Source organism: Salvelinus namaycush, chromosome 3 (genome assembly GCF_016432855.1).
Source record: "Salvelinus namaycush isolate Seneca chromosome 3, SaNama_1.0, whole genome shotgun sequence".
Lineage (NCBI taxonomy): Eukaryota > Metazoa > Chordata > Actinopteri > Salmoniformes > Salmonidae > Salvelinus > Salvelinus namaycush.
Window position 1 is genome coordinate 66,898,889 of NC_052309.1, and position 19,308 is coordinate 66,918,196.

At 43.4% G+C, this 19,308-nt stretch overlaps 3 protein-coding genes across 3 annotated transcripts in view; 1 reads left to right on the forward strand and 2 right to left on the reverse strand.

Moving 5' to 3' along the window:
* LOC120035310 (1-phosphatidylinositol 4,5-bisphosphate phosphodiesterase delta-3-A-like) overlaps positions 1–2,782 on the reverse strand; it is a 36,173-nt gene extending 33,391 nt beyond the window's left edge. The window contains exon 1 of the mRNA XM_038982099.1: positions 2,364–2,782. Within this exon, the coding sequence (XP_038838027.1) occupies positions 2,364–2,454 (91 nt within the window). The 5' untranslated portion in view covers positions 2,455–2,782. The remainder of the gene's footprint in view (positions 1–2,363) is intronic.
* Positions 2,783–6,721: 3,939 nt separating this feature from the next.
* Positions 6,722–8,670, forward strand: LOC120035320 (protein HEXIM1-like). Its single transcript, XM_038982107.1, has 2 exons — positions 6,722–6,808; positions 7,033–8,670. The coding sequence occupies exon 2, from the start codon at positions 7,084–7,086 to the stop codon at positions 8,209–8,211; it is 1,128 nt and encodes a 375-aa protein (XP_038838035.1). The 5' UTR covers positions 6,722–6,808; positions 7,033–7,083; the 3' UTR covers positions 8,212–8,670.
* Positions 8,671–12,990: 4,320 nt separating this feature from the next.
* Positions 12,991–19,308, reverse strand: part of LOC120035331 (rho GTPase-activating protein 23-like) — a 31,863-nt gene continuing 25,545 nt past the window's right edge. Inside the window, exons 19-23 of the mRNA XM_038982118.1 lie at positions 19,141–19,266; positions 18,946–18,987; positions 18,498–18,591; positions 16,010–16,041; positions 12,991–15,782 (exon numbers count right to left, since the gene is read on the reverse strand). Of these exons, the coding sequence (XP_038838046.1) occupies positions 14,319–15,782; positions 16,010–16,041; positions 18,498–18,591; positions 18,946–18,987; positions 19,141–19,266 (1,758 nt within the window). The 3' untranslated portion in view covers positions 12,991–14,318. The remainder of the gene's footprint in view (positions 15,783–16,009; positions 16,042–18,497; positions 18,592–18,945; positions 18,988–19,140; positions 19,267–19,308) is intronic.

Consider the following 19,308-nt stretch of genomic DNA (forward strand, 5'->3'; position numbering starts at 1 on the left):
TTGATAAACACAAGGCCACTGGGAACTAGGTCTATGGAGACATTACTTTGGAAATGTGTCTTCATACATACACCAAACAAATCACCCTCCCCTAAAGATTCCATACTACTACTGAATGCTATTTCACATGCTGGCAAAAGAGGTAGAAGTTAAGAGACATTGTAATACAAAGCAAATTGTTTTTAAATGCAGGTTCTCCTTTGGCGTGACTTAGGTTCTCCTATTTGATGTGCCAAAACAGCTTGTGATAGGTCAGAACTGCAAGGCAGCAGAACTTCTGACCTCCTGCATTCCAGCCAGTTAGACACACCCATCTGATACTGTTAGTTTGGTCTGTCATGACTAACAGGACCTCATGCCTGGGGAGTTTATGGGGCATGACACAGTTAATTAAATAATATGTTTTTCACCCACCCATGTGTTGCATACACAAATACTCACATGTACAGTACCTGAAAAAGGGTACAGTAATGCATACATGGGGTTAGGCACCCCACAAATCATTCAATGGCAAAGGTATATGACCAATAGGATGCAAATTAAAATAATTCTAAGTTTAGTGTAGTCACATTCTGTGATTGCACAGGTCAGTGTGCTAATCTCAGAGGCTTTCAAAACAAGAGGTCATAGAAACCCTTGGTCATAGAACCAAGTCTGACGTGTTTAAATTGGAACAAGGGTATCAACTTGATATCTTACTGAATGATCGTGAAAACTCAAGTATATTTCTAAAGTTTATTTCTAAAGTTTATAAGTTGTTAGATCATATGCTAGAAGACACAGATGTTACTAGATTGAAATGGGAACTAGATTTACAGGGTGAAATAAGCAGAGAATGGTGTTAATCTGTTTGAAAGCACACAAATGTTCCTACAACCATTCAGTGTTTACTGTACCAGACCAACTTCACAAAATGAATGCTGAAATGTCTTTCCCTTGTTGGTGCAAGGAGAGGCAAAGGAGTACTTTTTATCACATGTTTTGGTTAGCAAGCACATGCAATGTTATTTCAATGTTTTGGGAATCAGTAATCAACACAATTTCACAAGGTTTACAGATTTCTATCCCTCATGCCTAGCTTGTCTGTCTGGGACTAATGAACTAGATCCACGGAATAATCAAAAAATATATTGATCTGTAAAGAAATCCATAACATTATTCTTAAATCAGATATTCCTCCTACTTTAACACACTGGCTACATTTTATATCTAGCTACATCCCTTTGGACAAGATTTTTTATAACCTTCCCACATCCCATTCATGGCAATAAGAGTGAATAAATAATGAGTGACATGTTTATTCATTTTTTTTTTTTTAAATGGTGTTGATGGTTTTGTTTGTCTGATTGTATGCATTGCTGTACCTTAATAGGTACTGTACATGTGAGTATCTGTGTGTATGTAACACATGGGGGGGTGAAAAACGTGTATTATTTAATTAACTATCATGCTTTGTGGTGAAATTGTGCTTACACATGCTAATAAATATATGCAGTATATACACAAAACAAGAAGAGGGAGCTTGTGTGTGACATGTAAATACACACACACTCACATAGTATGACATGGTTCTGTCGTCTAGATTGACAGATATCCAGAGGCTTTGATAGGTGCTCTGTCCATCCTCAGCAGTTCTCTATTTTAGTTGAGGTGTGACCGTGAGCTGGGGGGGTTGGATGAAGAAGGGGGGTGTGGTGGCCATAGTAGGAGGGTGGTGGGAGAGCTAGGCACTGGGTCAGAGTTGTTCGTTGGTGAGTGGGGATCTGTGGGAGTGGGGTGGAGAGCCTGGGGGTCAGTGAGCTGTTGGACACTGCACAAACACATGACCACTTGTCAGCTCCCACGCACACTCTCTGTGTGTGTGTTTACAAAGACCATTGCATAAGTGGATTTCAAGCAATAGTTTATTTCGTTTAGCAAAACTGATTACCGCCAAGGCATATTGTTCTCCATTTATCTTCCTTGCATTATAAGTTGTCAATGAGAAGAAGTCGTAATGTCCATATGTAAACATTCAATGCCTCCTGATAACTTGGAAAAATAAAAACCAACGCCAATGGATGTGGAATGCAATAGCCTAACTGTCATTAACCTTACCCTGCACTGATTTCTTTCCCCTTGTGGACCAGAGCAACACACATGTACACCGGACAATAATAGTAATAACTTGTCAAACAATCAACAGGCAAAACTGAACTATGTGCTCTGATATCTGTTGTAGCAAAATTAAACATTGATTCAAGGAAACAAAAGAGAGTAATACTGACAGAAGACAGGTTAAACAAGATTCAAGGAAACAAATTAGAGTAATATTGACAGAAGAAGAAGCGTTTTTAAACCAATGAGAGTCACAATTCTCTTACCCAGTTTCCTAAGTGGGTCCTGCGTCTTGGGTTGGGATTCCACTGCCTTGGGTTCATGATGCACGGCGGTAGGAGGTTTCCTGCCCAACATGATGCAAGTTCCAATGCCGTCCTCGTTGTAGTTTTCTGTCTGTGGTTCTCTTGACTGATATGGAAAAGTCAGGTGTATGTATTGGGGGAGCGCAAATTCCTAGTGCAGGTGCCGTTTTTTAACTCTTCAGCAAGTCTTGAGTTGTGCGTTTCTCCGTTGCGTCACCAGGATAGCGCACTACAGTAATTCATTCCCTTTCCATGTGAAGTCCCTCCCATAGCAGTGCGTAATCTGAGTCCAGCCAGGGGCGCAGAAACTCTTGAAAACTATACCCACAGACGGAAATCAAATCATTTGTACCCACAGCCACACGTTCATATAGCCTACTTTCTTTAACATAGCAGCCTATCAGGGGCATCGTGGTCATGGCCAAAAGAAAGTTTCGCAATCTCACTGACCTATTTCATAGGTAGGGTCTATTATTATGGTATTTGAATTGATCTAATAGCCTAGCCTACACTTCATGGTTCATGAAGAGTTGCAATTAATCCTATATAGCCTACAATCTGCATTTATTTAGTGTTCTTTAGCGCAGTTCCTCCGTCCAAAATGACGGGTGGCATAAAGCAGTGTTTCGCACTCCAAACACAGGCTACATTCACACTGCATTGTTTTGCATTACTACGTCCACTGATACACACAGCGCCACCCACCTGCAACCCATGTTCAAAGTCTTATCATTGGGCGCCACCTAGCGGTTATATATGGTTGTACAAATCTGTCATCTCAACTCCATTATGGGTGGGTGGGGTGTAGGCAGGAATTACTAAAGTAAGAAAGCCGCTGTCATGAGAATAATGGATCATCTGGCTATCGCTTTATTACAACCGAATTCAGTTAAATCATTCAAGTAAAGTGCCAAAACGCATAAACCGTATACTTTGAATATGCCTCTAAAACATTGATTAAACGGTTTCATAATATCGAAGAGGCAGCAAGTAGCCTGGCCTAATTCTGAAGATAAAGCTATTTCTATAGCCTATCCTGCTGTTCTGTTCAAAGCCAGGCTGCAGTGGTGATGAACATGATCAAATAGCTTTGAGCCCAAGTTATGACTTATTACTTCTTCTACATCCATATATTATTAACATACAAAGTCAATTTGTGCAAAGAGAAATGCTTTTGAAGGGCACTTGGGTTAATATGTGCTATATGTCATTGTAAGTAAGCCGGGGGGGGGGGGAAACACTAACTGTGGATTAGATGAACAAGTCTTGGTCTGCGATACTGCAGTGACAAACCCGTGGGGTCGGGACTTAATTAGGTTTCGATAAGGGTATAAAGAGGATAATTAGGAGAAGGAGCGAGCTCAGCTGTAGGTTCCAGGCCTAGGGGAGAGAGGCATGTTTCACAGGCCATCTACAGACCTATCCCTACAGCATAGATGCAAGCTTCTTCACTCTCTCTCTCTCTCTCTCGCTTACAGAACGGCACTGGGTCCCCTAATAACTAATGACACCTGATCTAAAGGCATCCATTTTAGAACAACCATTCAGGCTCTGTAAGCTTTGATGTGTAATATCAAAACAGAGACAAAGGATAGAACAATATAATGCATATCCATATATTTATCTAAATACAGTATATGGCTCTGATGTGTTATGGGAAAATCCCAAATGGCTATAGAATAGATATTTTGACCCATTCTCAATTGTACCCAGCCGTGTTGCAGTATATATAGGGTAAGAGATTAACTCATGTCCAATAATCCTCTCAGAGGCCCTGATCCAGGAGTTGTTGTGCTCTTGCCCAGGCATCTAGAGCTTCCACCGAACGCCACTGCCTCTGTAAACACCCACTACCCCAGTTGACAAACCCTACCCTCCCTCCTGGTCCCCCCAGCAATCACTCCCTTTTCAGTAAACAATGGGTAATATGACAGCTGATAGATACACAAGTTTGGCTGGTATCTGTCAATTGCCAAAAGTTTGCCTTGGACTGAATAACATCTGGTCAGCCTACTTTGAGTGTGTGTGGTACATTTTTGTATTTGTGAGCTTGCTACATATGTAGAAATGGATTTAGCACAATTTACAAGGGGATATTTACTATATATTAATCTCTTTAATTCTGAGAGTTATAGCTAGCAAGCACCTCACACCAAACTAGTTAACCCTTATTTAACCAGGTTGACCGAGAGAACACATTACAGGAATAGCGCCTCATAGCGAAAGTTCCTCCTAGTTTGGGCCTATACATTCGGGGATAGCCTACTCTTGCGCCAACTGCTCCAAGAAAAATTATGATGAAAGGACCAAGAAAAAAAGGAGGACAGAAGGGAGAGTTGCTCAATAAGAGAAAGCAATGGAGCAAAAATAATAGATGAAAGAGAGGACAAAAGACTGTAAGAGAGAGCAAGGGGTTGTGAGTGGGGGAATGATTGAAGATGACAATTTAGGAGAAAATCAGGATAAGAGTGAATGTGATTGAGAGAAAGGTCTATGGTATGAGGGGGAGGGGATGCCTACCCACCGAAAAGTAGACCTACATGCATATAGCCTACAGCAGCCATCACACACAAAGTAGGAACCATGTAAAATGCCACTGAGATGTGCCCTCTCCATGTGGGAGGAATCTTTAGCCTGCAGAGAATAAGGACATTGCATATCAGTCAAAATATACAGACGCTGTCATTTCTGTCTTGTGTGCATACTTTTAGTGAGATTTGCAAATAATGCATTCAACTGTGTATTTGTTATGCAAACATATGCTGTGTTTGAAGAGGTAATTACTAAATTATGACAGTTTGAAGTGATCTATGCTGCTTACATTAATGCAGACATAATTAGGTAATTTAACAGACTAACTATTTCAACCACAGTAAAGAGACCTAACTACCAGCTATCCTAGCTAGTAGCTGCATGCTACTAACTAGCTAGCAAATCAGTGCTAGCTCAACATTTAGTTTCATTGCATGTTTTGAATGTTGTTAGCCAGCTAGCTATATTACAATACTGTGTCCACCGATACTCCCACTTTAGTGCCTGGTGTTTGCTTAGTTAGAACCTGGTTATGGTAACATCCATGAAAATACGGAATTGGCTAGCTAACTAGTTATTATTGGTCCTGGTACCTAGCTACTGGTCGAGCAAGCTCACATGCTAATTAATGATTTCAACCAGCTTGCAATGAGAAGCTTATATTTTACAATATGCTAATGTGTACGAGTATGAAAGCGTTTGCCAAGACCATACAATATTTGGATCTAAGGTTGTATATTTCACTGCACATGCATGATGTGTGACGCTAGTTAGCACATTAGCTAGCCAGCTAACCTCAGTCGGCAAACCTTTATAGAAATAGATATAGAAACTGGGTCAGAGGCACGTTTAATCAACTGATAACTAACCGTCGACAATAAGCTTAAACGTAACTCTAAAAAGTGGGCAATTGTGTTATTTTAACATTTCACCATTGTTTGTTGTTCCGTTCAATTGAGTGGGACTTGCTACTGGCTAGCTAGCTCTCGATAAATAAAATGTCGCTTCTTTACGCGTCGTTCCAAACTCTTATCCTTGCGCATTAGTGGGAGGCGAGGGAAATATCGCTCCGCACCAGGGAGAATAATAAAAAAAACAAATAAAGAAAAACCTTACACTATTTAAAACCACATAAAATAATAGTGTAATTGTTTAAGTATTAACAAAATGAACATAGTGCATAGCCGTTAGTTAATCGTTTTTCTACACGGTCTGTAAAAAGGGACTAGTTTGTTCAGGATGACGGGTTCATTACCTTTAGAAAGAAAGGATTGTCTCAATGATTGTGGTAGTGATACTAAGCAAAAAAATCATTGATAGATAAAAGCCACGACATACTCATATGTCATAATTTACTAGTAGTATACAGTATAAGTGGGATATCGATTAATGAAGATGAATTCACAGACTCTTCAAAACGTTAACTAATTCCCCCCTCCATTTATACATGGTAGCGTCTGAAAGAATGCCCCGGACTGCTTTCCTCTTGGACCCAATGTGCACTTGATTGACTCTCGGGATAACCAATAATAATATGGTTAAAGCTTAGCAACAGTGAATATGCAATTTTGTCCAATAGCAGCAATGAGAGGGTGGTCCTATATCCTAAAACGTGATTGGCTTAAACTTTCGATAAATGCCCTAGAATTGTGGGTTAGGTAGTTGGTCATGGGCGGTCTCGCTAGTAATTTACCTACATTGGAACTACAGATACCACAAAACAAGTAGAGTCAAGAAAAGCAGCATGCGCACTGGCGGTGGTAGAGTTTATATAAAACCGCGAACTCCTTCTGTGGTAGCATACTGGACAGTCACTGTTGTGGAGATGAAATACGAACTTGAGAAGGATTGATAGCGGCACCGAAATAGTTAACGTTAGTTCGCTAGCTAGCTACAGTAGCTCTGACGAATCATTCGAGAAGTAACAAGTGTTACCATTCATAACTTTGTTTTTAAGAGTAGCGATAGTGAACGTTTCGAAAGTTAGCTAAACATTTCTTGTCAAGTAAATGTTGCTCATAATTAAGACACAGAAACGGTATACTTAGCAAAAGTTTGCAAAATATATTTTAATTAACATTTAGTTTAATTCGCACAGAGTCAACGGTTGACATGTGGTAAGGCGAACAGCCCAACGGCATACATCAGGATGACAGAACCGAGCATTGAGAAGACCCATCACCTGAAAACTTCAGATACCCCATCAAGTGGGAGAGGAAGAGTTGTGGAGCATCCCCAAACCAATGAGAGCCGGGGACTCGAGACTGGCGGTAGGGGGCGATATGGAGATAAACAGCAGCAAGCAGAGAGTGACGGCGGGGTTATCCCTGCAGACAAGTTGTGGCAAATGCAAGGCGGGCAGAGGGAGGTGTGTCCAAGATTCGTTGCCGGAAATGCACTTCCTAAGTGCCCAGCAGCAACACAGCCTTGCCAGGAACCCGGAGCAGATGCAGCCGGAGAGGGTGGCCTCGTAGCCCACGGAAATAGTGGAGATGGACCGCACGAGGAGACCCTGAGTCAAGTGCAAGGCGAGTGTGGGAAGAGAACAGACTCTGGCTCTCCAGGCGCCGGGGCAGCTGTAGATGCGCGCCAGGGCAAGAAGAAACACAGGCGCCGACCATCCAAAAAGAAGCGTCAATGGAAGCCCTATTTTAAACTGTCTTGGGAAGAAAAGAAAAAGCTTGACGAGCGAGAGACAGAACGAGCGTCCCGAGTGAGAGCAGAGATGTTCGCGAAGGGGTTGCCCGTTGCCCCCTACAATACAACGCAGTTCCTTATGGATGAACACGACCGAGAGGAACCGGATCTGAATACCGAAAGTGGTCCCCGACGTCTGTTGGGGACTGGTGCTCGCCCAGAGGACACCGCAAGTGAGGACGAGCTTTTCGATATGGAGGAGGAGGAGGACTATGGCAGCGGTGGTGGCAGCGATGGCATCGGGAGGCCTGGAAACGCAGGTGGGGAGTTTCTTCAGAGAGACTTTTCCGAGACCTACGAGAAATACCACATCGAGAGTCTTCAAAACATGTCCAAGCAAGAGCTGGTTCAAGAATACCTGGAGCTGGAGAAGTGCATGTCGCGTCTGGAGGAAGAGAACACCCGGTTGCGGCGCGTAACCAATCCGGACATCACAGATAGCCAGGTGCCCCAGTCGGATTCGGCGCGGATCAGAGAATTGGAGGGTGAATTGGAGAGACTGAGGGCGCAGAACAGTGAGCAACGTCCGCATAACCAGCAGAGCAAGGAGCGGGAGCAGATTGTCACATTAGGTGACTAGAAATGGATAGAACCAGGTAAAATATGGAAATGAGGGGACTAAACAGGACTTTAAAAAAAATTGTCACCAGTTTTATGAAATCGGTTTGTTAACTCTGGAAGGTTCAGTGACAGTCCGTAAATTGCGTTGCAATATTTGAGCTTTCTTTTCTATTTGGACTGTAAAGGCGCCTGTTTAAACTTTTTCAAGAAGTAATGTATATATTTTAAATTATTTTCTTTTTTATAAAGAGAATGTATTTGGAAATACGTTGTTTTTGTTTCCCTGGTATGCATGCATTAATATACTCTATCCCACAATTTATTAAATCAGCAGGACTGTTTGTCCAAATGTAACATTTGTTAAAAAATGCTTCTTTCGAGAATTTCAAATAACTTTCCCAAAATTAAATGTGCAAATTAACATGTACACAATTGTTTTTTTTCGTAGGGGGTAAATAAAGATTTTGCCTGATACCAACAAAGTATTTGGCTATTATCTGCAGGCCATTTTACAGCTATCGACTTACATCAATTTCTTTTCACTATTTAGGCAGAAGTAAAGTGATGGAATAAGCTCAATAGCCTAGTTTTTCAGATTCTTTCAGATGTGCCCTTACTATCCTACTATACTATTAGATTAGCCACTACCAAATCAGGTAAGTTGTGACTGCTTCACTCATGACCACTATATAAATGATATGCAGGTTGCATAATGCAACCCTTGGTAAACAAAAACTGCCAAGAACACATCCATATATTTAGATATGCAGGGTTGGGAGTAACTGATTAGAAATACTTTTGAAAAAGACATCTACTTCTTGATTTACCTTTAAATAAAATATTTTTTTTGTGAAAAAACACATTTTTGCTCAATGACATTCAATTCAGCATTGAAAAAAGGTGCAAGTTAAAGTTTGTTTCACCTGAAAGAGTCTGACCACTATGATGATCACACCAAATGCATTCGATAGCTCCTTTTAGACTTAATCTAATTGAGGGGAAGTAATCAGATTAAGTTAGCGTTTGGGTAATCTAAAAGTTACGACAGGTAACTAGTAAAGGATTACATTTTAGAAAGTATTTTTTATTTTAACTAGGCAAGTCAGTTAAGAACAAATTCTTATTTACAATGACCGCCTACCCTGGCCAAACCCTGACAATGCTGGGCCAATTGTGTGCCTAAGGGACTCCCAATCACAGCTGGTTGTGATACAGCCTGGAATCGAACCAGGGTCTGTACCCAACCCTGGATATGTCTGTAGCTGATGGTTTTGAGGTCTCACGACATGATATCCTTACAAAAGCTATTTTGTACTCCAAAGCTCAATAGGTCACCTCTTGACCTGTCTCAGTGGTATGTGAAATGGACCTAATGTTGCAGGCTAAAGCTCAACGAGCAGATGACTCCGACTTGCTAAAATAGTCTTTCTAAACAAGGCAAGGGTCTTATTGGAGTTGCATTGCCCTACTTCCATGGTATAATTTGGGATATTCCATGGTATAATTTGGGATTGGGCCAAGGACGATCAACAAATGTCAGGGAAGAACTTTGTCACTTTTTCATTACATTTTGCTATTACTCATAAAATGAGACTGAATTCAATGTGAATGTTAAGCCTAACATTCATAAACAAATCCAATGCAGGTCAATGAAATTAGTATTTTTTGTTCTTCAGGTCCAAATCATTCTAAAGTATCCAACATTGAGTGTTGCTCAATTAAGTTATTTATGTATGAAACAGTGGCCAGGTAAAACAAACCAATGCATGGATTGCTGTCATACCTTGTCCATAGACTTACAGGGTAAGGAAACCAATATGTAATTTGGGTGAACTATCCCTTTAAAGAGAGGAAAGCTAATAATGAAAAATAGATAAGTAACGCTGAACTATTTAGTCTGGTTTCAGACTCAGAGATAAAATGTTGTCAAGAACATTTACACAAAGTTGGAAATACACATCTGTGTCAATATATTCCAAAATGGTACATTTTATGTATGTTTAAACTATGATTAAATACCAAGATTGCAGTGTTAAATTATTAACTCCAGCGTTTCTCGTGGCCTACTTGGAATCCACGAATTTTCCTGAGCTCTTTCGACGTTGTATTGATCCTAATGTCTAGAGCTTATACTGGCAGCCATTTGACTGCTGCTAAGAATTTTGATTTCAGTGATGGCTACAAGATGAGTAGGACGTGTATTTCATTTTCATGCTTAGTTTGCGACCGTATGTATTTGACAAATATAGCCGTGGTTCAACGTGGGCTGTGGGCAAAGCAAATGAAATCGCTTACCAGCTAGAGCTGTTTGTGCTTAGATTGCTAGCTAATTGTTAACATACCTCTGTTTAAAACGCAGGTTTGGTAACTAGCTATATGCATATTTTGACCAGACATATATTTACCATGCTAGGCCAGCTAGCAAGCTAACGACTTCCTTGTTTTTAGCAGGACTTTGCTAACTTGTTAGCTAGGTTTACGCAGATTTACACCCTTAAATTCCCCCAATCAAACGAGGTTTACCGACATACAATACACTGAAACAAATGTATACAAAACTTCAGGAATCTTAATTGAATCTACTGATATAATTTGCACCGATTTCGAGTTGTCAGGTCCTCTCTGGATGCATGCAGGGAAGTGTGGTGCAAGACTCAGTTCTCTACAGCAGAATAATTGTGGGTAATGTCGTTCCAAGATTCATCCGTGATGTAAAAAAATGTACAGCATTTTTTTATTGTGGTGCAGGATGCATTAGGTGGATGCCAATCAGTGGTGTCACAAACCTGGTTCCACTTTTTTTGTTTGTAAATTCATTTTGTTCATGTGGACTGACATCCTTCCCAATTTCAATGAAATATCTGAAACTGTTGCCTGGAATGACATGTCAGCAATGATCACAGAATACTATTGACATTAAACATTTTCAAAATTATCAAGCAACTGCAAAACATTTTTTAAACTTAATTCTGTTTTATTTACATCATATAACCTTGCTTTGAAGCAAAATGCCATCGAATGAAATGGTTCCAGGTGGATAACCTTTAGTCAGGAAATGTTCTTAAAAGATTGTTTACTCAAAGCAATTCAAAATGTACTTTACACAATACAATATGTTACATATCAAGAAAATATGTACAAAATATTATAAGACATAATAACAAACATAAGATATATCACATTTCAAGAAACGGACAGCTAAACACACATTGAGTGTTGTCAGAATTTTCTAAAATGTTTGTATTTATCTTTTGATGAAGGCATGAGCAGTTTGGTTCAGCTCTGTTAAGCTTAGCTGTATGTCTCCTATTGACTGACAGTTTAAATGTATACAGTTAGTTAATCTAACAAAATCTAATGCAAATGAGTTGGTACCATATTACCCTGTTCTAGGTATTGAATACCCTTACTTAGGGCTTGTTATGTGTACCATACAAAACACTGTCCACATGAAAGAACCTCTGTGTGTGAGAAAAGCAGGTGAGAGCACTATACTTCCCCTCTCCTTACAGCATCAGGTATTCTGCTGTTTGTTAGATGCAAACAGACTGCATAGACAAGTCCTTGGCCAGACACAGTGTGCTTTTAATGGCCTCCCAGAGAGGCTGCTCGTATGTATGATACACGTCTTTGGGTCAGCGGATAAGATGTAAGCACAGCAACGAGAAGAGAATGGATTCAGTCTGGCTTATAACTAGATGTGAAGGTTGAGGCTTCTGGCTTTGAGAGTCTGGAATAATGAGGGTTAATGGGGAGGTGAGGACTGACCATGGCACTGCAGAACAAAAACACTCTAGAAATCAGGCACTTGCAGGGCAACTCTTGAGGTAAGACAAGACTAACTAAAAGTCAATGACATTTTATGATGACAGAAATCGTGTCAAGCAAAGGGGGAAACCAAAGAACAAGTCCCATATGACATTGGTCGAGGGACAGTTAATAAAGAGTATTAGGAAAATGGAAACTCGTCTTGGACCATGGCCAAGAGAATGGTATGTCAGTCTAGAAACACAGCAGACACCAAAATGTCTACTTATGGTAACCACATTTCTGCAATCAGTCATTTGTATCCAGGAATTCTGAAGCACCTCACTCGCAGTGGTTATTCACTTGAGTCTAACCTTATGGAAATGTAATATATGACATGAAAAATCATGTGTAGATGGTTTAATACTTGAAATATTCCTGATAATATAACAAATAAAATATAATTGACAGACTTTACAAAATGTAACTTTGTGTATACATGCAGGTTGCATTTTATAACCCTTGACGTTTAACAGGGCATGTTGTCAATATTTTGCGCTTTCTCGGTCACCCATAAAATGAAAACAAATATTTCCTCTGGTACACGTAGGCAGGTTTGGTCAAGCAAATTATTACCAACTAATACTTAATCCAATTGAAAAGACAGTTATGATAGAGTTGATGCAAGGACAGTATGTGATCGTTCTTTGTTAAGAGAGCTGAGATGCATACAAACATTATTCTGACTTAAATTAGGTTATGGTAGATAAAGCCTTGTTTGCTGCCAAATAAGATAAGCATTGTCAACATAAGGTAGATATAGTAGTGTCAGCAAGGGGAGAGTACATTGCTTTCTTCAAATGCGGAAATGGATGCTTTCCAGCCATGAAACGGAGAGGCATTTCAACGGCCAGAACTAAGGATTTGGACTGGTGAATGTTAATGTTGGATGAGTTATTCTATCTTTGCTAAATGAGAGAAATTATTTCTGCATAGTACTGTGAGTCACAGAGAAAGGCCATCTATGAGGAAACGAGGAACAGGCTTTAAGTCAGGTTCAGGATGTTTCTTATTTGTTTGTTTTAAAAACAGGTACATCCGAGAAGTCAAATCACAATAAAAGTACTTATTCTTTTCATACAAAATATATATATATAATATTTACTGTATATAAAACAAAAAATAATATATTAAGGGAAACATTTCAAGTAACATCTTGAAGGAAATTATGGTGCACCTGCGTGCACTTATGTAAACCATAAAACAATTTTAAAAAATAAAGATAATGTAATATATATATTTACAAGGTTAACTTAACAAGGCTTTTTACAAATGTTACAAAATAGTTCAACACACAAACACCTGCACACTCAAACATACTCACGAGTATTGTCAGGCAAACACACATATGTACAGACAGACAAACATTAACGAAGACAGACAAACATCTTGGTTACAGACCACTACTGCTGTGTGAGCATGTGTGTGTGTGAGCATGTGTGTGTGTGTGTGTGTGTGTGTGTGTGTGTGTGTGTGTGTGTGTGTGTGTGTGTGTGTGTGTGTGTGTGTGTGTGTGAGAGTTATGTTATTTCTGTGTGTTGGCAACTAGATGAGTGTTAGAGCCATTTGTTCTGTGGTCGTCATAGTAACAGAATATTAAGGAAGACTGATATAGAAGTCAGTGCTGGGGCCAAAGGTTAGACAGAGTTCTCCCTTAAAACTCACATTCCAATACTGCTTGTACTCTTCTTATAGTGTATGTGCTGATCTCTCAGCTAGTGTGTGTGTGTGTGTGTGTGAGTGTGAAAGACAGAGAGAGAGAGCTCACAGTCCTGTTGAAAGTGTCACTCTGTGAAGAACCCTGGGTAGGCTTGGTTTGGCATGCTCTTCCCTGTGCACTGGGAGAGGACAACCCACTTCCTGTGTCAGACAGGAAGCAACAGAGAGGACAGGAAGGATCCTATTATTCAGTAACACACTGTCTGTCTGCTGCCTGCATGAGGGAGAGTTCTTGGCTTTAATATCAACTGTGATGAGGTCTGTCTGTCTGTGTGTCTGCTGCCCCATTGCAGTTTTGCATTATTTTATTTTTTATTTAAAACACAAACAAAATAAGCTTTGGCAAATACTGGGATGCCCCTTGCCATGCAAACAGAGTAGACTGGAGGCCAGAAACTGTTCTCAGACCTGTCACAAGACCCCTTGTGTCTGTCTGTGGCTCTGCTGTCCACTACCCACTGCCATCATGCAACTGACTCGGGGTCAGCACTATCTGACCCTCTAACACAGCAGCCCTGGCTCAGCAGCTCAGGGGAGGGAGACTTTGAGAGGGAGGCCAGGGGCCTTGTAACTTACAGGCCTATCAGTCTTTGTCCATACTTACAGGTACTGATGGAACCTGGAGGCGGGTGCTCGGCGTGTGACGGGGGGATTCTGGCCCAGGGGAAGAGGGTGTCTTGGGTCAAGCTCCTGGTGGTCGAGGGGTGATCCCTGTGGTTTGCCCTGGTTGGAAGTGGCCAGCGACATGGGGAACTTGTTGGTGGCTAGCGCAGGCCTCTTGTCGCCCGACTCGGTAGGTGAGACCACCACAGTGTGTCTTCTCCAAGCCCGTCTCTTCCTCCTCGTCTCCGGGGAGAGTGGCTTCCTCAGCCCCACGATACGCAGGTCATCAGCCGAGCCCAGCAGGCGCGCACGCACCTGGTCAGCCAGAGACCCTCGCCCCTGACCCTGCCCTGTCCCGCTGGGGGTGAAAGAGGCAGCCTCGCTGGGGGGCAGGGCTTCTTTGGGCCGGGGTGGACGTAGGCTCTCCTGGCTGCTCCCTGAGGAAGGGTTGGTCCTGGATCGGTTCCTCTGGGCCCCTGGTGCCCCAGCTCCCTCCTCTCCTGAAGGCCCAGGGAGGTCCAGCAGGTCCAGAGAATGAGCCTTGGTCTTCCCTCTGTCCTTTAGCTTCTTCCTGGCTAGCGTGTCACACTGGATCAGCTTGTGGGAGTTGAAGGAGGGTCGGGTGTGCAGTCTGTGGGTGGTGGAGGAGGAGGAGGACGAGGGGGTGGTGGATCGCGCCCCACCCTCGCTCCTCTCCCCAGGGTCCTGAGTATGTGTGGAGGGGGTGGGGGTGGTTTGCTGGGTCGTGGGGGAGACAGGGTGGGGTTTGTAGTGTGTGTAGAGGAAGCTTCGTTGTGCTGCTGTGGGGGGCTGTGTGGGGGTAGGGGGTGTGAGGGTGGGTGTAAAGGATGCAGGGGGGTGTTTCTCAGGTCTCTCCTGGGTAAGGGAGCGCGAGGCGAATCCGCTCTCATTGTCCGTCTCACTCACCAGTTCGCTGCGCTCATCGTCAGCTTCATCGCACCGGCCCTCAGACGCCAGGCTCCGCCCCAGTGTGGAGAGGGTGGAGTAACCGGAGACGATAGAGCGAGCGTCCTCTGGCCCCCGCCACACCCTGCCTTTCACCTCCGCTGTCACCGCCTCTTCCTCAGGGAGCAGCATCACCGTCTGCCCTGCTTTCTCTTTCTCACTACCGCATGGCATGCTGGGAGCTTTCACCTCCTCTACCTTCTCTCTCACTCTCTCTACTACAGACTCTTCTTCTTCCTCCTCCTCATCTTCCTCCTCCTCTCCCTCTGCTCGTGGGGCGGTGTCTGTTCCTGCCACCACCAGCCCCGCCTCTTCTCCCTCCTCCGCCCCCAGGTGGCTGACTTTGATTGGCTCGTGCTCCGAGTCGTCGTCCGTGCTGCTGCCCACAAGGCGGCCATTGTGGCGATTCCTGCGCTTGCGTCCGGTGACGGCGGACATGATGGACAGGGTCAGAAAGTCCTTGGCAGTGAGGTCTCGCTTTGACCCCCACGACCCCTGAGGCAAAACAAAGTCACATAGGTCAAAGGTCGGATGATTTACACAACCTCAACCATAACTAGATGGTGTGAAGAAAAATGTTGTTACTTGCTTCAGCTCTTTGAATGTTTTTTTGTGGTCGTGAAGAAGATTGTTTTGTGTCTGTGAAGCTGCCCTGTGTGATATGAGTGGCCAGAAGTTTTAAAAAAAGGTGTAACAGCATAGTTGGCTATCTGAGGTCTTACCTTAGATTTAGCTGAGTCACTGTTGGTTGAGTCTAAGAGAGGACAAAGAGAGAGGGTCAGAGGGGAAGGTACACTGTGAAGCTGGTCTGTGTTACATGGGAGGGGAGGAGGAGTGTGAATGGCAGTGATAGGGGGGGCACAGAGCTGCTGCTCAGAAAACAAACCTTTCTGCTAGAGCTTTTAAAACACACCATTTTGACACTGTTATAACACAGGAAATATGACTGCTCTAATGTAACACCAATCCAATTAGGAGAGAGTTGTGAATCCTCTGTGCCCACCCTCTACCCGTCACCTTCCCCTGGGGAACAGAACCATACAGACACTGGTCACACACACCATTAACACAGAGAACAACGTGTCATCACTAACCACTGATTGTCATGGAGTTGATCAAACTGACTGGTATGTGACAAGGGTTGTTGGAGAGAGGGGCGAGGGTGGGGAAAAACAACAGCATTAAGGAATCACAGCACACACTGATGACATCACGGCAAACACTGATGACATCAACTGGTGAAGGAAGCGTCGGGAGGAGGGAAGGCAGAAAACAAGGTTGAGTAAAGGGTTTTTCAATCACCACACACTTGATCGCACACTCACACCCTTGCTCTCACTCACTACCGCTCACTCACTAGCTCTCACTCCCTAGCTCTCACTCTCACTCCCTAGCTCACTCCCACTCACTAGCTCTCACTCCCACTCACTAGCTCTCACTAGCTCTCACTCCCACTCACTAGCTCTCACTCCCACTCACTAGCTCTCACTCCCACTCACTAGCTCTCACTCCCACTCACTAGCTCTCACTCCCACTCACTAGCTCTCACTCCCACTCACTAGCTCTCACTCCCACTCACTAGCTCTCACTCACTAGCTCTCATTCACCAGCTTTCACTCACTAGCTCTCATTCATACTCACTAGCTCTCACTCACTAGCTCTCACTCACCAGGTTTCATTCACTAGCTCTCACTCACACTCACTCACACTCACTCACACTCACTCACACTCACTAGCTCACTCACACTCACTAGCTCTCACTCACACTCACTAGCTCTCACTCACACTCACTAGCTCTCACTCACACTCACTAGCTCTCACTCACACTCACTAGCTCTCACTAGGACTCACTCACAAGCTCTCACTAGGACTCACTCACAAGCTCGCACTCTCGCTCTCACTCACTAGCTCCCACGGTCTCTCTCACACGGTCTCGCTCACACGGTCTCTCTCACTCACTAGCTCTCACTCACTAGCTCTCACTCACTAGCTCTCACTCACACTCACTAGCTCTCACTCACTAGCTCTCACTTTCATTCACTCACACTCACTAGCTAACACTCACTAGCTCTCACTCACTAGTTCTCACTCACTCACTCACTCACACTAGCTCACACTCACTGGATCTCGCTCTCACCCACACATGCTCACTCACACACTCTCACTCACAAGCTCTCACTCAAATGGTCTCACTCATACATGCTCTCACTCAAACACACACACAGTCTTGTGTAACTAACCTTGTGGGAAGACAATTCAGTCCCATTCGAAATCCTATTTTCCATAACCCTAACCTTAAAACCTAACCTTAACACTAGCTCCTAAACCTAATTCTAACCTTAACCCTAAACCCCATTTGACCTTGTGGGGACCAACAAAATGTCCCCAGTTGGTCAAATCTTTTGTTTGTTTACTATTTACTATTCTTTGTTTGTTTACCACACACACACACCACACACACACACACACACACACACACACAAGAGGGCCTACACAGAATGAGTGGAGCAGGTGAGGTAGACAGGACAGACAGATGGAGAGACCACTGTAGAGGGGCTTTCTCTCTCAGTGACAAAGAACACAAAGTCATTAATCCATTAGTCAGACTGGGTGACAGTACAGGGTCATCCTCACACACAACTCCTGCCTTAGTCAAGCGGACACTGAGAGGGAGCCGAGAGCAACTTCCTCTGAAGATGTTGACACATACCAAACACACCCACCCACCTTTTACTAACAAACACCATCACACCCAAACTCACTATTTCTCACGCACGCACGTACACACACACACACACACACACACACACACACACACAAACACACACAGGAATTGGCAGGGGAAATCCCATCCTACCGCAGTGGCTGCTCCACCGGCTCAGCTAAGAGAGGGATGCAGCGATGTAGAAGAGAAAGTGAAAGATGAGTAATAAAGAAGAAAAGAAAACCAGGTGAGAGGAAAGAAGCACAGTCTAGTGATCAAATCAGGAAAGAGAGAAACTCGGCAAGGGCAAATCATTTCAAATGTATGTCATGCCTCTTTCCTGATTGTATGGGATTGGTTCAACTGTGTGGCTGTCAATGATTATTGACAGTCACTGATTGGCCAGTTCGGCCACAGTATGAACCGTGATTGGTCTGCACAGGCTGTCAGTAGCTCAGTGCAGGTTGTGATTGGATGCATTTGGGCAGTGGTGGGCGGGCCCTCACCTGACGCCTCCCCTAGCAGAGCGGTCCTGCCGATGTTGGAGAGCAAGTGGTCAATATTGGGGGCAGGCACCAGGTCCTTCGTGTCTACTGGAGTCTGAAGGGGAGAAAGGCATTGAGTCATAAACAACACATGAACACTGGATTTAAGTCCTGCATCAGAATCAGTGACTGTGTCCCAAATGGCACCCTATTCTCCATATAATGTGCTATTTTCTCACGGCCCATAGGGCTCTGGTAAAAAAAGTAGTGCACTACGAAGGGAATAGGGTGCAATATGAGACGCAAGCAATGACGCATAGGTAAGATATACTGTGTCATAGCACATCCCCAGGATTCTATTTGGGCCGTTTACCGGAGCAGATTACACTGAGAGCTCCAACATGACCGTGTGAACTGAACAGCTGTCCCCACATAGTTTCCACAGTTTGCTGAGTAAGTCCCACTGTACCTTCTCATCCTTGTCCAGGTCCTCACTGAAAAACCAGAGATACTGTGGGAAGAAACAGAGCGAGAGAGGAGACAGAGAGAAAAAAGAGATCTGTGAGAAGATATTCCGACAGGGTAGCGCCAGCTCATTGGAGGAGAGTTAACATGAAGCCAGTAAACAGGTTTGTCATTGGTTGTGGATTAGAGGGTCACTCACATGTTGGATGAGCGTCTCTACTATCTTGTAGCGGTCAGGCATGTGAGTCACCATGTCTGTCATGTTGTCTTCAGACGTCCGCACCAGCGTGGGCCCGAACACCAAGGCCAAGTTACGAGGTTCCATCTACACGCACAGAAACAATACATCTCCTTATAAATCAGTCTT